This window comes from Talpa europaea, assembly GCF_964194135.1.
Source record: "Talpa europaea genome assembly, chromosome: 7".
In the NCBI taxonomy this organism is placed as follows: Eukaryota; Metazoa; Chordata; class Mammalia; order Eulipotyphla; family Talpidae; genus Talpa; species Talpa europaea.
Genome location: NC_140074.1, coordinates 92414718 through 92430774, shown reverse-complemented (window position 1 = coordinate 92430774; position 16057 = coordinate 92414718). Strand labels below are relative to the sequence as shown.

General features: G+C 49.3%; 2 protein-coding genes and 1 pseudogene across 4 annotated transcripts in view; all 3 read left to right on the top strand.

Annotated features, from left to right (window-relative positions):
- LOC311173822 (large ribosomal subunit protein eL27-like) overlaps window positions 1–16057 on the top strand; it is a 754061-nt pseudogene that overhangs the window by 176905 nt on the left and 561099 nt on the right. The gene's annotated exons all lie outside the window — the stretch shown is intronic.
- Window positions 616–4913, top strand: AURKB (aurora kinase B; the record flags this gene model as incomplete). 2 transcript variants are annotated; one of them, XM_084238636.1, is made up of 8 exons in its annotated part: window positions 616–663; window positions 2037–2139; window positions 2223–2277; window positions 2503–2694; window positions 2956–3094; window positions 3193–3341; window positions 4405–4579; window positions 4740–4913. In XM_084238636.1, the coding sequence occupies 8 exons, from the start codon at window positions 616–618 to the stop codon at window positions 4911–4913; spliced, it is 1035 nt and encodes a 344-aa protein (XP_084094762.1). The 2 variants fall into 2 exon arrangements, with proteins under 2 accessions (XP_084094762.1, XP_084094761.1); XM_084238635.1 differs by having other exon boundaries at window positions 2503–2721.
- Window positions 11243–12313, top strand: BORCS6 (BLOC-1 related complex subunit 6; the record flags this gene model as incomplete). Its single annotated transcript, XM_084237543.1, has 1 exon — window positions 11243–12313. One exon carries the CDS (start codon window positions 11243–11245, stop codon window positions 12311–12313), a length of 1071 nt encoding a protein of 356 aa, XP_084093669.1.

The window sequence follows — 16057 nt, the reverse complement described above, 5'->3', positions numbered from 1 at the left end:
TTGTTTAAAAATATACAAGAATGTTTTTAATTTGGGCATGACACTTTGCTAAACCGAAACCAAGCCCGGCCTTTCGCATTCCGCCTCGTTCATTGGGTGTCAGCGGGCTCCGTCATGGGGCGTCCAGCCAATGACAGTGGACCTGGGTGATGCGCTCAGCCAATGAGTCCAGGGCGGGAGATTTGAAAAAGTCTCGGCAGTGTCGCCGCAGAGCAGGTTCAGTCGTTTGCCAGCGGCCAGGGGTGACAGCCACGGGCTCCAGGTGAGCTGATTTTTCGCAGACCTTGCGCTAGAAGAGGGCAGGTGATCAGGCAGCTCCAGGTTCCATTGAACCGGCCCGCACGCACTCAAACAGGCTGATGGGTGCTGGGTGGAGAGGGGTCCCGGGGGCCATAGGGATGGGGCCCGTAGCAGAATCCGCAATGGAGGCTGGGGTCCGCAAGCGCACTGGTGTGCCCTGACGCCGCCAGCTTGCTGACCTTCCTTTCACCAGCCCCAAGCAAGGGCTTGCAGCTAGACGGGTCGGCGCCTCCCTCGCTCTCTCCCTCTTTTTTCTGCTTCTTACAGCTCAATTTCCCTTCTCTGCCCAGCTCTCCTCCCCCTTTCCCTCTGAGGATGGCCCAGAAGGAGAACGCCTACCCCTGGCCCTACCGCCGGCAGACGGTAAGGGCTTTCCTCCTTCCAACCCCCCACCTCTGCCTTTACCTCTATCCGGCGAGTTCCTGTATAGAGATTTGAGATCCTGCAGAAGGCAATCCTAAGTCTTCCCTGTTATGCTCCAACGTATGGCCCACAAGTTTGCTGGCAGAATCCGATCAGGTGTTGCCAACTTGAATCTGACCAGCCTGTGAGGGCCTCTGAGGGCTGGGCCTACTTATCATATACAAATGACTTCTGGGACTGAGCAGGCAACCGCTGGCTCTCCGGTCAGGATTCATGGGCCTTATCTTGAAAAAATGGGCTCGACAGGAAATAGAAATAGACTCTGAAAGAATTTAGATAAGTTTATAAGTTTAAAAGATCCAGGACAGGTATAAATTAATAATTTGGAATTTATTTTAATGACAGATGTAGGTAGAGAGCTAAGTAGATTTATTTTCTTGTCCCAACACCTTTCATTGAAGAGTCTACCCTCTGGTTTGAAATGCCACCTTTGTTATAAATATTAAACTCTCACATACATCTGAGTCTATTTCTGGACTCGTTACTTGCCGTATTTGTAAATTCTGTTCTTAAGTCAATCTTGGAAACAGGTTTTTAGGGGACACTGACTGAGACTTTCTACCTCTTGGCTAAAGAAGAAGGAAGGGGCTCTCATAGGCTTTGCTACCTGTTGATGGGGCTTGGGTATCCTGGAGAGTCATCTGTCCCCTCCTCTCCTAGCTCCCACTCTCACGGAGCGCTGAGAGAGGCTGTCAAGAGTGGAGACTGAAAGAGTAACCACTGTCACTTCTACATTTGTCACTCTCAGAGTATATGCCTTTGAGGCACTGAAAGTGATCAGTGGTTCACAACCATCAGAATAGCCCTCAAGTAAACACTGGTATTTGCCTCAGTATTCAAGATCTCTATGAAATTAGGTGAGCCTTAATAGGCTGAGTTATTTAGGGGGCTGTGTGAATACCTCTGTGCTAAAACTCGGAATTGTATGTGTTCATTACTCAACCTCCACTGTCCCCTGGGGCCTGGGTAAAGGAGTGTGGTATAACGAGTGTGGACAGGACTATAGAACTTGAATATGCTTTTCACCTCTTTGGGGCAGGGCCAAAGAGGTAAAATGTTAGATGTTGGGGTAAGTCCTTTGCTATTTTTCTTAGGCTGATTTAGGTTGTTTATTAAAGACCCATTTTAATATGGGGCAATGAGCAAGCAGTGTCTTGGGACTGAGTAGTATAATTGTGGTCTCATTGTTCCTTTTTGAACTGGGAATAGGTGGTGGGTGACTGGCAAATGCTAAATGCTGTTTGCAGCACATTCCAACCATGTCACTAAGACAAAAGCACCCTCAGAGTCTCCCCCACCCTGCTCCTCCTCAGGCTCAATCTGGCCTGAACACCCTGCCCCAGAGAGTCCTCCGGAAGGAGCCTACCACCCCATCTGCTCTTGTCCTCATGAACCGCTCCAATGCCCAGCCCACAGGTAATTGGGACAAAGGAAAGAGGATTGACCTGAGGGGATTAGAGTCCATGAGGAGGGCCTCAACTTACCTCTTATTTTCTCAGCTGCCCCTGGTCAGAAGGTGGTGGAGAATAGCAGTGGGACACCCAACCTCTCGATGTAAGTACCCAAGCCTCGGGGTAGCAGGAGAGGGGGTGGGCAGTGAACAGTTAGGAAATGAAGGAGGTAGAAATTTAGGAGAAATAGGGTTTGGGGGCAGGAAGGCCTGGTTTATCCTGTTTCAGCTCCCTTCAAAAAAGGACAGGGTTGAGGGCAGGAGAAAGTAGAACCCCCAAATGACTGACCAACCAGTACTCAATTGCCTTCCCCCCGCTCTCTATTCAGGCGGTCTTTCACCATTGACGACTTTGAAATTGGACGTCCCCTGGGCAAAGGCAAGTTTGGAAATGTGTACTTGGCTCGGGAGAAGAAAAGCCATTTCATCGTGGCGCTCAAGGTCCTCTTCAAGTCTCAGATAGAGAAGGAGAGTGTGGAGCATCAACTGCGCAGGGAGATCGAAATCCAGGCACATCTGCAGTACGAGTCCCTGCCCTCTGAGCTGAAACCCCTCTGCTCCCTCCTCCCCAGTTCCTCTTTCAGTCCCACATTCAGACTGTTTTCTCTATCCCATCTAGAACCTTGAATCCAGAGAGTTGCTTCCAGTTACCCCTCAACATTGCCAGTACTGGTGTTCCCCGCCTGGACCAAGTCTGACCCCAACTTGGTTCATATGACACCTGTCACCTTTCCCATTTCCTATGTCAGGATGTGACCTGAGGCCTCTTCTGTCTCTTCTAGGCATCCCAATATCTTGCGTCTCTATAACTATTTCTATGACCGGCGAAGGATCTACTTGATTCTGGAGTATGCCCCCCGGGGTGAGCTCTATAAAGAACTGCAGAAGAGCCGCACTTTTGATGAGCAGCGAACAGCCACGGTCAGGGACGGTGGGCGCCTGGGGCATCCTCAGGGGGCAGAGGCAGGGGGTAGCTCTATGTCCATCCTCAGCTGACTGCCTGTCATTGACCCTCCTAGATCATGGAGGAGCTGGCGGATGCTCTGATATACTGCCACGGGAAGAAGGTGATCCACAGAGACATAAAGCCAGAAAATCTGCTCTTGGGGCTCCAGGGAGAGCTGAAGATTGCTGACTTCGGCTGGTCTGTGCACGCCCCCTCCCTGAGGTATGGTGGGCCAGAAGGCTGGCCCTGGTGTGAGGCTCGCACATTCAAAATAATTTCCACTCCAAATCCCATTACCTAGAGATATTTGGGCTTGTCCTCATGTAAATACAGACACAGCAATATCACTGCAAAAGCAGGAGACTCACAGTTTGTTTACCCAGATTGTCTACTTAATATAATGGGGACTCTGCCATATCACTGAGAATAATTCCCACACCATTTTTAATGATTTCATGAATTGCATAGTAGAACTGTAGCCTGATTTGCTTAAGCAGGACATGCTTGATGGACATTCAAGATGTCCCTAATTTTCCCTTTAATTATAAAATGAGTATTGCCCTCATGTCTGATTTTTTTTTTAAGATTTATTTTATTTATAAAAGAACCGGGGTACAGGCCAGATGTGCGTGAGGGTGAGAGGATTCACCAGAGACAGAGCGGGGAACAGAACAGAAAGACTGACTGAAATACACTGCTGAAGGGAGCAGCGGGTGAGACAGGAGAGGTCTGCCGCGCCATGTGGATATCTCCCTGGCTGGCCACTATTGAACCTGCACTGCGGAGGCTGTGGACAGCCTCACAGTGCTGCACTCAACTGCCTGCGCCACCAGGGAGGACCTCGTGTCTGATTATTTTAAGATACATCCCTCAGGGCTTCCCCGGTGGCACAGAGGGTTGAGCGCAGGGCTGTGAAGCTGTCCGCAGCCTCTGCAGCGCGGGTTCAATTCCCGGCCAGCCAGGGAGCTACTACCTACAAAGGCGCGGCAGACCTCTCCTGTCTTACCTGCTGCTGAGGTCTGCCTGTTCTGCTTCCTGCTCTGTCTCTGGTGAATTCTCTCACCCTCCTGCACCTCTGGACTGTACCCTAGTTCTTGTATAAATAAAAATAAATCTTTAAAAAAAAATACATCCCTCACCATTTCTAGGCCTTTGGTTTATATCTTCATCCCACTCCTATCCCAAAGGCCACTCCCCTGGCATCTCTTGGCTCTCCGTCAGGCGGCAGGGAAAGGAGAGAGAATCTGTGGCTGGGATCACTGTCCACACTCCCATACCCCATCAGGAGGAAGACAATGTGTGGCACCCTGGACTACTTGCCCCCAGAGATGATTGAGGGCCGCACCCACAATGAAAAAGTGGATCTGTGGTGCATTGGGGTACTCTGCTATGAACTGCTGGTGGGAAGCCCACCCTTTGAGAGTGCATCACACAACGAGACATATCGGCGCATTGTCAAGGTAGGTAGAAGGTTAGTGTGTCTGGCTGGGACTTTGTGCTGGCTGCTGAGGCCAGGGACTAGGGGTTTGGTGGCCCTGCCTAACTCTCCAAATAGTCAAGGTAAAAGCAGCCAGGATGAAATTAATAGGATCCTTCCTTCTCCTGTCTCTATTTCTGCAGGTAGACCTGAAGTTTCCCCCTTCTGTGCCCTCAGGAGCCCAGGACCTCATCTCCAAGCTGCTCAAGCATAATCCCTCTGAACGCCTGCCTCTGACCCAGGTCTCAGCCCACCCTTGGGTCCGGGCCCACTCTCGAAGGGTGCTGCCCCCCTCTGCCCTTCAATCTGTCCCCTGAATTCTCCCTGTCATTAACTCAGTTGTGTCCATATTTGTATGTCTGTATATATGTGTTAGAAGGAGGGGTCCCTGGTCTATTCCCTGATCTGTCTTCTACCTCTTTTTTATTTAATAAAAGCTGAAGCTTTTTATACTGCTGAGTGCAGATGTTTACAGGTGGAGACTTTGTTGTGGAGGAAGCAGGCTCCTGTGGAGAGGAGGCTGGGGAGTTGCCCAGGCTGGGTGCTGTGGGTGGACACTGCCTCACTTCCCCTGCTACCATCTGCCCTCTCAGCACTGACACCATCTGGTCATCACCCAGACATCCCACCCTCACGGTCTTTTCTTTCCCCTGCTCTGACTGTCAGGGCCTGGGATGCTGGGTCCTTGACTCTACTCTGCTACAGCCATCTCTGCCTAGCATATCCTATGTCATATGCAATTCTCTGACCTCTAGTCTTTTCCTCTCCTGGCTCAGTCCCTGCCCACTGAGGAGCAATTGAACACTGCTGTATCCTGGGAGTGTCTTGTTTTGTCGTACTGCTCTCCCTAGTCAGGATCTAACACGATTGAAAAGATGTACTGATGGTGTCTTTTTCCTGACCTAAGGCCTCACCTAAGTTTGATGCTTACTAAGGGTTTACCCATTTTAAAGATAATGAAACTGAGACACGGAGGGGTTATATAATCTGCCAAGCGTCTCACTAGTAAGGGGAGCCTGATTTTAAATCCAAAGTCCGCATTCTTTAATATCAAGCTAGAGTTGGCATAATGGCCTTTCTACAGCACACACATTTATATGTCTATATATCACAGGATTGGAACGAGAATTAGTTTGAGCTATTACTATGTGTAGTCTTTTTTAAAAAGTCCTTTATCAGGTTAAGTAAGGCTTATTGTCTTACTAGTTGCTAAGGGTCTAAGAGGTTTTTTTTGTATCATGAATAGACGTTGACTTTTATGTAAGGTTTTTCTGCATCTATTGTTTATTTGCTCTTTTAATCAATGTGCTGAAATATGTTAATAAATGTTCTTATTTTTATTTATCTCAGTTATTCATGCTGCACTTGATTGTCCAATGTTTATATCATGACCATGAGATGCTCATGTGGCAATCTGTTATTTTTCCTTTTTTGTACAACTTTTGACTGTCCGTGACGTCAATTATCCTGTGTCATTTGCTTTATCCCCTATATACAGAACACTAATTTATCTCTAAATTCCCCCCTAGAATGAGCACGTAAATCTATCAACATCCATCAAAGTCACTTCCTTGCACTCTACACAGAACTGATATGGAGTGTATTTTATTATTATTCAGTTCTCAGTATTCTCTACTATGATGACTTCTTCCCTGATCCAGGAGTATTTCAAAAGTGTTAGTAAAATTCCAAACACAGGGGCTTCGTGCCCACTCTCCCCGCCCAGCAACGGTGCTCTGCCCCCATTTCTCCTTTACCCTCACTTAGGCAGAGGCCCTACGCTTGCTGCCTCATGTTCCTTATGCCCTGTCTTCATTTCCCCAGGACTTGAGTTCAAGCCCTGTATTGTCTCATTTTTTTGTTTACACAAATGGTTCATTGTAAATAAGTAAGGTAAAATTCTACTTTTCCAATTATCCTAAATCGATTTGATGAAAGATAAGGATAGAAAAACTGGAAAGGAGGCCCCAACAACTCCAAAAAACCAACATCAGCTTGGCGAAATCTTCGTAGCCTACTTTTCTTTGTGTTTACATTTATATATACTTCTGGAAAACAGCTTTTTTTCTTAACATGCAGGGCTTTTATGTAAATAGTATTGCACTGCACATATTGTTTTGCTATATCATTCTACCCTTATCCCTTAGAAGGTTCTTGTTCTGACAGTTTGGATACTTTCTTTTTTAAAACTTCTGCACTATAATCCTTAATGTGAATAGTACTAGGGATTTGTTTTGTTTAAGGCATTCTGTTGTAGACTATTTTCAGTGCTTTTCACTGTGGTTATGTCTTCCCCATACCTTCCTGCACTCCTGTGTGAGCTTGTCTGAGGAAGATCTTGAGGAGAGCGTGGCAATGCTGGGGTCCTGGAGTAAGCTTCAGGTAAATGTTACCTGAACATTGCCTTAATTGCTTTCCAAGGTGGTGAAACTGCTTACCCTCCCAGCAGCAACAATGGAGATTACCCAGTTTTCCTGCAACCTTCTAGCTTACACTCCCCAAAAATCTCCCCAAGGTGTTGGTTTTTCAACTCCCCAAGTCTCAAAGCTCCCCCTAGTGTCCAATCTTATGAACTCCCTCCAAATTTCTCTGAAAAAAACGGTGGAATCAGACAGGGATTTTGTAATCCAACCACCAACTCCCAAGCTACCACTACCCACATGTCAGCTACACCCACATCCACCCTCAAGTGGTGCAAGTGCCCTGCCCCATCAGAGGCCAGCCCTGCAGATGTACTCTGCATCTGGTCCTCCTGCCATTCAGCTGCATTCCAGCAATTGTTCCTTTTCCCTTTTCAGTTATCACATATCCCTTTTGCTAAACAATTTGTATCACCATTTAGTGATGTACCAAACATGTATTATCTGGACCCCACATCTCTTTCTATCTCCCAGTTTGCTATCACAACAAGATTTCTCAAGCACATTGTCTACTCACTATCTATACTAACTCCATCACCTCTTGTTCACCATGACCTGTGGCTCTCACTCACTCTCACGCCTCAGCAGTCAAAACTTCTTCAGTCAAATCAGATGGGTCCTTCCCTGACCCCACACTCAATATCAGTGATCTTTTTCCTCTAGAAATCCCCACTTTCCACCTGAAGGAATAGCCCTGTCTCCCTCATCCTCCTAGGCTAGCTCACCGACTATGTCCTATAAGTGCTCTGAGCTGGATTCTCCTCTGATTCATGAATTCACAATTCCCAGGTGCCTATAGAGGGGATCTTTAGTGCAAGAGGTGGCAAACATCTGTAAAAATTCTAGTAGTAACCATTTAAGACTTTGCAGGCCAATTAGCCTCTGTTGAAACTACTTAAGTCTGCCATTATAGTGTGAAAGCAACCGCAGATACTACATAAATGAGTGAATGAGGCTGTACCTCAGTAAAACATCAAAATTAAAAACATTAATTTTGTATCATTACATGAATTTTTCATATTTTTTAGATTTTGTTTTGTTTTTAAAGATTTATTTATGTATACAAGAGCTGGGGTACAGGCCAGAGGTGTGGGGGGGAGTGAGAGGATTCGCCAGAGACAGAAAGGGGAGCAGGCCACCGGCCTCCCCAGTGGCACAGCAGGTTGAGTGCAACGTTGTGAAACTGTCCTCAGCCTCTGCAGCGCAGGTTTGATTCCTGGCTGGCCAGGGAGATACCCTCATGGGGCGGCAGTCCTCTCCTGTCTCACCCGCTGATCCTCTCAGCAGTGTATTTCAGTCTGTCTGCCTGTTCTGCTCTCCACTCTATCTCTGGTGAATCCTCTCAACCTCCCGAGCTTCTGACCTGTACCCCAGTTCTTGCATAAAAATAAATAAATCTTTTTTTTTTTTTAAAGGAGCAGAATAGGCAGATCTACTGAAACACACTGCCTAGGGGAGCACAGGGGAAAACAATAGAGGAAAACAGGAGAGGGGAGTGGGCTGCTGCATCATGTGGGATCAAACTGGCCAGGGATCAAACTCGGGCCACAGTGGCAATAGCATGATAGTGCTGAGACTTAACCCCTACACCTCCAGGGAGGTCCCTAAAAACGTAAAAACCTTTCTTAACTATCAGGCAATATAAAAGCAAGTGGTGAGCCAAATTTGGCCCATCGCCCATACTGCTGACTCCTGATACAGTGGACACTGTGGTCACACCCCCGCAGTCTTTTCCCCTCCCCTGTTGTGTTACAGTTAGTTGAGTTTGGAGAAATCTGGCCCATCCTTCTCTCTAGGAAGAGCATAATACTTTTGACCTAATCAATTCGTTCTTATCACCTTGTAAAAGTGATTGATTCTGGGTACCCAGTTCTAAGTTAATCAGACAAGGTATAACCCTGGCCAAAGTGACTAAATTGGGCATGTGAACTAGCTTAGGCCAGTGATATGGAAGGGAGATTAACCGGGACTCTAGTTCTATTCTTGCTATTCTGCAAGGTCTAATGGAAGTTATTTCTCCCTGTCTGGAAGACATGGTAGTATATCCACCAGGGTTCCTGCACACACACAACAAAAAATAATTCTGGCTCATTTAAGCAAAAAGAGACCTTACAGGCATCCTGGGTAATTCACAAATTCTCTAGGAGTGCCAAGAATCTCTATGAGGCCTGGGCTTGGAGTCTGCCCAGCCAGAAACAATTCCACTGAAGCCCAGCAGACGATAGTGTAGCCTAAGCCATGCACTAGGGAAGCTGGGAAAGGAGCTGCTCAGCCTTCCAGCTTTTGTAGTGGAAAATGGGCTCTGTCTGATGAGGTGGGATTCAGATTCTGGAAGCCAAAAGGAATGAATAATGTCCCTTACGTGTTATGGACTGAATGTTTTTGTCCACCCAAAATTCATGTGTTGCAGTCCTAATCTCCAGTGCATTATTATTTGGAGGTAAATAGGTTTAGATGAGGTCATGAGGGAGAAAAGGATTAGGCCAGAGGGCTCGCCATGGGGCAAACCAGGAAGAGGAACCTCACCAGGAACTGAAATCAACTGGTGCCTTGCACTTCCAAGCCTCCAGAATTGTGAGAAATAAGTATCTGTTCAAGAGACCTGGTTTATGGCATTTTGTTATGGCATATTTTGTTACGGCAGCCCAAGGAGACTAAACAATAGCAATGAATGAGAAATGACATAGCCATTTTGCCACCATGAGGAACCCCTCATGAGAAAAAGCTGCCTCTAGCGACCAAAAACAGATTCTTCATGTCAGCCTCAGGGACTGAATCCAGACTTCTCAGTTGTGCACTGTCTTGAAATCATCATTGCACAACATAATAAATTCCCCCTTTTTTGTGTGGGTTCAAGTTATGTCACTTGTTGAATAAAGAACATATGCCTGTTGAGGAGTAAAAGGAAGACAAAGTAGGCATCAGTCCCAGAGAGGGGGAAAGTGCTTAGAATAGCCCATTGATTTCATGGTGTATTTGTCTGGACTCTGTGATGTAAAGTGACAAACACAGAACGCGTTCAAGTCAAATTTTCAAGGGAAATATTAATGGTTTGGAGTCATTGGCTGTATATTTATTGAGCATCTACTATATGTCAGGCACTGTTCTAAACACTCAGGGTACAGATGAGAACAAAACAAAGAACCTTACCCTCATGAGAACTACATGAACAAGTAAGCAAATATATAGTGAGATGATGATAAGCACTATGGAGAAAAGCAGGGAAGGAAGCTTGTGGCGACCTCACAGAAAAGGAAACATTTGAATAAGGACCTGAAGGAGAAGCAAGGGTACCCTAAAAGTTAAGAAGCAATATCCAAGTTGAAAATAGTTCTTGGAGATTCGGCCTTTACAAAAAAAAAAAAAAAAAAAAAAAAAGGCAAAAGCAACTGTAAATCTCTGAAGCAGGAGCAGGTCTGTCCTGTCAGAGGAAACAATGAGGAGGCTCCAGCAGGCTCAGGAAAGAGAAGGAAGAAATGAGATCAGAATGGAAATCGGGAATCTGATCTTCAAATAAGGCTGTCATTTATAGAGTATTTTACCTCGTGGCAAAAATCACACATCCTCCTCAAGGAGAGACACTCTCAAACGTGGAGGGGTCAGGAGGCAAAGAACAGAGTGCAAGAACACAGGAAAGCTCTTACACTTGTCCTGCTGACCACCATGAGTCGCTGTGGGCAGTTCGCCCGCTACAGTCGCCTGCTAGCTCGCCCAGAAGGATTCTGCACTTGCTGAGAATTCCGGTTTCGTCCTTGATCAACAAGGTGCGGTGCAAATCCGATGGGTCACAGAGGACCGTCCCAAGAACACCTCCAGGCCCATTCCAAGAACGCCTCTAGGAATTCCGTCTGGTACCCACTCGGGGTGTTTGCTAAGCAACAGCTGTGGGCGGAAAGAGCCTGAGCCTCGCCCCCGCGGGACTCCGGCATTTCAGGACCTTCACTTTAAGATCTGCCCCCTCAACTTTTTGAACGGGCGGGGGCGAGGAGCGCAGCTGTCACCTCCTCGTCGCCAACCCGGCTGACGCTCACATGTGACAAGCTGCTCAACGACGACTCTTCTTCCGGAACTTCCTGGTCTCACAACCAATCAAAACGTTCTTCCTGTCCGTACCATTGTCAGCCCGCAGCCAATCGGCGCGCCTCTACCAACGCCCCTTAAAGGCGCCTCCAGGGCTTCCCGAAGCCAGGCGAGCCGATTCCGCGGTTCCAGCCTCTAACTGCAGCATGGAGTCGTCCCGGGGCCGGCCTGGGCCCGAGGCGGACCTTCTGGCTCCGGGGGAGCAGCAAGCCGCGATATCCAGTGGCGGGCCGGGCCGAACGCCCTCTGAGACGCCCTCAGGCCTCCGGGTGTCCGGGGAGGAAGAGGCCGAGAACGCTGGAGGCGCCGGCCGCCACCTTAGGGTGTCCCTTAAGTCTTCGAGCCGCAGCGTCGCCCACCGGCCGGAACGGGAGGTTCGAGAGGACGAACCCGGCCGCGGAGGGACGCCGTCTGGGGTCGGGAGCCGCCGGGGAACGGCGCGGCCAGAGCGCGGCGCGCAGGAGCCCTCCCGGAGCAAGGAACCTGAGGAAAAGCCTCTGGAGGAAAAGCCCGCATCCGAGAGGGTCGGCCGTCGAGGGAGCCCCGGAGGCGTGGGGATGGATGCGGAGCCGGAGAAGGAAGAAGACGAGGAGGCGGGGGCGGGCGGCAGGGCTGGCCGGTCCTTCTCCAGCCGCCTTCAGGACAGCCGCAGCCTGGACGGGCTGAGTGGGGCGTGCGGAGGCGCGGGGTCCACAGGGGCTGCTGAGTCCGGCGCCGGCGGCGGGCGTCGCGCCACCATCTCCAGTCCCCTGGAGCTCGAGGGCACGGTGAGCCGCCATGGCGACCTCACCCACTTCGTGGCCAACAACCTGCAACTCAAGATTCGTCTGAGCGCTGCCCCTCAACCTCTGCCCCCTGCCCCTGCGCGGCCCTGCTCAGCCCCTCCACCCACTCCAGCCATCCCCCCCATCGACCCCGACGTGCTGCGGGACCTGGAGCGGCTGAGTCGGGAGCTGGGTGGCCGGGTGGACCGTCTGCTGCGCGGGCTGGGTGGTGCGGTACAGGAGCTGACAGCGTTGAGCGTGGGCTGCATCCAGACCTACCGTGACGCCGTGGACTCCCTAGGCGAAGCCGTGGACATGAGCATCAAGGGCATGTACACCCTGCTGGCGCGCTGCGAGGAGCTAGAGAGGGCTCTACAGCCGGTTCAGGGGCTGGCGCGCCAAGTTCGGGATATCCGACGCACCCTGGAGGTGTTGGAGGCCCTGTGCAAGTGACCATGAGTGCAAGGGAGGCCTAGCCAAAGCAGGCCAGGGGCCACCAGGACCCTAAGGACTCTTCAAGGAGCCCTAATGGGAACTGCCGGCTGAGGGAAAGCCTGGATGTTGGAGGCTCTTCCAGATGAATTTAGCAGGCCCGGCCCCCCTTCTCGGGGTTTTTGTTGCAGGTGTATATGGGGGAGTTCTGTACTTTCTCTTAGTGGGAAGGGATGATGCTCTGCTTCTATTTAGTTGGCTCTCTGTAGCCACCTTGTTCTCCCCAACTTTGTTCCCTAACTAAAATACCATCACTGGGAACCCAGGGTTTTAGGTCTTGACTTGGAGGATATTATTGCAATATGTGACCAAGAAAGTAGAACAGAGGAGCCCCCCCCCCCCCACTGTGGCCATCCTGACTCCAGTGGCTACATCTCAGGTGCCAGGGGCTGTGGGAAGTTGAGTGGCCCTTAGACACACACCACTCAAAGGAGGAAGCACACCTGCAGATGGATAATCTGCTTCTGCGCTCCAGCCCCCTGCCATGCCCCTTCCCCAGTCAGAATGGAGTGGCACCAGGAGGAATGCACTGCATGATGGAGGGGGTGAATTGGGAGGGGTTTCTCTGCTCTCAGGGTTCAGGTAGTATTGCTGCTGGTTTTGAAGCCCACCTGTTGTGGAGTGTTCTAATCAGTTTTGGCTTTCTGAGTTTTTGTGGAATTAAAGTGCTGCTGCTGCTAAGGCTGAGGCTGAGTCTGTATGGGGTCAGGGATTGATGAGCCAAAGGAATGGGAGTGAGCCTTGCTCTTTTTCCATGGAACTCCCTTGGGACTGGTGCTGGGAGTGGTGTGGGGTGGATATGGTTCTTGATCTCAGGCAGTGAATCTTAGGGGAAATGCACATCACAGAAATGGGCTCAGAGGGCCAGTCAGAAAAAACTGAAGCAAATTCTCCAGAAGAGGAAGGGAAGGGGTCCTATTAGGTCCTGAAGTGGACAGCCAGGGGTTAGGCAAATAGAGTATCTTGATTTTGGAGGAAAACTGGGACCCCCTCGTTAGTTCCATTCTTAATTCCATTTCCCACATTCCTCTAATCAGTGTTATATGTCTGTTTTGAGACATTGTTATAATCCCGGCGGCCTTCTATTTACAGTTCAAATAACAAATTCCAGGAGACCTACCATGTGGTCAGGAGATTTAGAAAAAACTGATTTCTTTTAAACTTTCCCCATTCTTTTCTAAATAGCTATACTTTGGGCTGAATCTCAGTACTTTTCTCTTTGGGTGTAAAAAGTTCCAGCTTTGGAAATGTTCCACAAGTCTTCCTCATTATTTACACAATGTCTATAAAATATTTGAAAAGACACTGGCCCGTACGGGGATCGAACCCGCGACCTTGGCGTTATTAGCACCACGCTCTAACCAACTGAGCTAACCGGCCGGCTTAGCTAGCTGCGGTCACATAAAACTGTATAGAAGACAAATGAGTGCTCTGTCTTGTAAGCGAAATTTTTTCTCAGGGAAGCAATGAAATGAAATGAAAAACGAATTACCTTGAAAAGCGCCGAGTCGTAGTACTTACGAGTACAGACTTCGGCGATTGGCGGAAGCTAGGGTTACAAACGTAGGACGCGGAACGTATAATATACACGTAGTGTGCACACAAACAACCGGCTTTGGTTGTTGGACAGCTTGACAGCTCTTGGTCGATTACTGAAGTGAAAGGATTGATTGACATGCGGGAGATACAATGCCTGATGGCTAGAGGCGCCCCACGCAGTATATACACAAAAGCAGGAAATACCGTGGAGGCACCGCTGGGATTCGAACCCAGGATCTCCTGTTTACTAGACAGGCGCTTTAACCAACTAAGCCACGGCGCCCCCTCGCCAGCCGCTGGTATATTATTTCCCTGGCCAAGTCAGTTTCAGGACAGGTGATTGCTAAAGGGCCATTTACAATCAATTACTGGTCAAGTTAATGAGGTAAAAGGGAGGGGGAACATGAAATCAGTGGCGAGGTGACGGAAATAATGAATTTGGGGAGCGGAAAAGCGACGATAAATTCTTGGTTTCTGGATTACAAAACTGAACGCCGGCATCAGGCCATCGCAAACCGACGAGGATGGGATTCGAACCCACGCGTGCAGAGCACAATGGATTAGCAGTCCATCGCCTTAACCACTCGGCCACCTCGTCTACGGGAAAGCGCCTTTGGTTCTTCTCTCTGGGGTTTGAGCTCCGACTCCTGAGTAAGCGTGAACCCACTGAGGATTCATGAAGCGCGCTTTTGGAGACATTCTCCCCAATACCGCGAAAACCACTCAGTGCGTTGTCAGTCCAAGCGACCTCGCGGCCCCCAGCATCCGACCCTGCTTCCTCCGTGCTGTGCAATCCCGAGCGTGTGCCGGGCCTCAGGCCCAAAGTCACCGTGCACCGACCTGCCGTAAAAACGACCGCGAGACCGTTGGGTATCCCGCATGAGGAGGATCTGCACGTCGCACCGGAGCCCTCCTTTTCCAGCCCCTACAAGATCCTTCTTCTCGGGTCTCTGGGCTCGAACCTAGCGGGGAATGTGGGGAGTAAATAAAAGCAAACGAAACCTTGGTGGTTGCAGGGGAGCGTAAATAAGTAAGCTGACCCCGACGTGATTTGAACACGCAACCTTCTGATCTGGAGTCAGACGCGCTACCGTTGCGCCACGAGGTCGGCTGGCCGCATGGGTGGACAGGTCACTTCATGGCCAATTGTCGTCCAGGCGACCCCGGGTCCTGGAGATCGCGGCGCAAGAGCTATAGGACGTTTCTGAATTTCTAAAGTGCTTCCAGTGTGTGCCTGTTCTCTCCCAAGCGTGCGGTGGGTGAGCGGGGTCCGCCGCACCCCGCAGGGCAGCTCTTTGCGGGCTCAGGGCTCAGCTGTCCCTATGACCCGATCCCTGGCGTCCTGCTGAGGACCACTCGGAAGGCCTAGGTCTCCTGGAGAAATCAGGCTTCACAGCCCAGAGGGGCAGATTTTTGCACAAAACGGATGGAAGGACAGGTACTCGCCGAACGTGATGCAGCCATGCTAGAGAGCGGGACAACCTGAACAGGTAAGAAATTATCTCCTCTAGTGGCGCGTTTCAGTCCCTGGTTGCACGTTACAACCCCCTGACCAGCCTTCTGAATAGCCACGCACCAGCTCCAGGTTCAGAGATTCTGATTTGAACGGTGCAGGGTAGAGATCTGTCATCGGTATTTTGTAACATTCTACAATTTTGAAGCATAACTTACACATACAAAAATGTACAGATCTTAAAATGTATCTTTTGGAGACCCGTAACCTTTTCAAGATTATGGTACTTTTCCTTCGTCCCAGAAAGTTTCTCTTATGTCCCTTCCAGGCGATCCCGGCTAAGAAACAACCTTTTTTTTTTTTTTTTTTTTAATCTCCCAGATGACATAGAGCTGGTAACTTACAAAGAGAGATACCAAACCAAGAAGTTCAGAGAGACTCCATTTGTCTCTTGAAGGATGAGAGCACTTCAACAGGCCAACATGGCAAAAGAAGCCATCCTGTATCTTTCTCTTTCCCTTCCAAGCTAAGTGTGGGTACATTCTTCACAGTAGGTCTACCAAAATTTATTAGAGATAACTGTCCTTAATTGACTCAGGGCAACATTTTACAGCCTCTTCTCCTTTGGTAGGCACTTCATTTATTTGTTGCACTCATTTATTGTGTTTAGGAGAGACAAAATCAGTAAAGTAGTAAATCAAATGATTACAGAT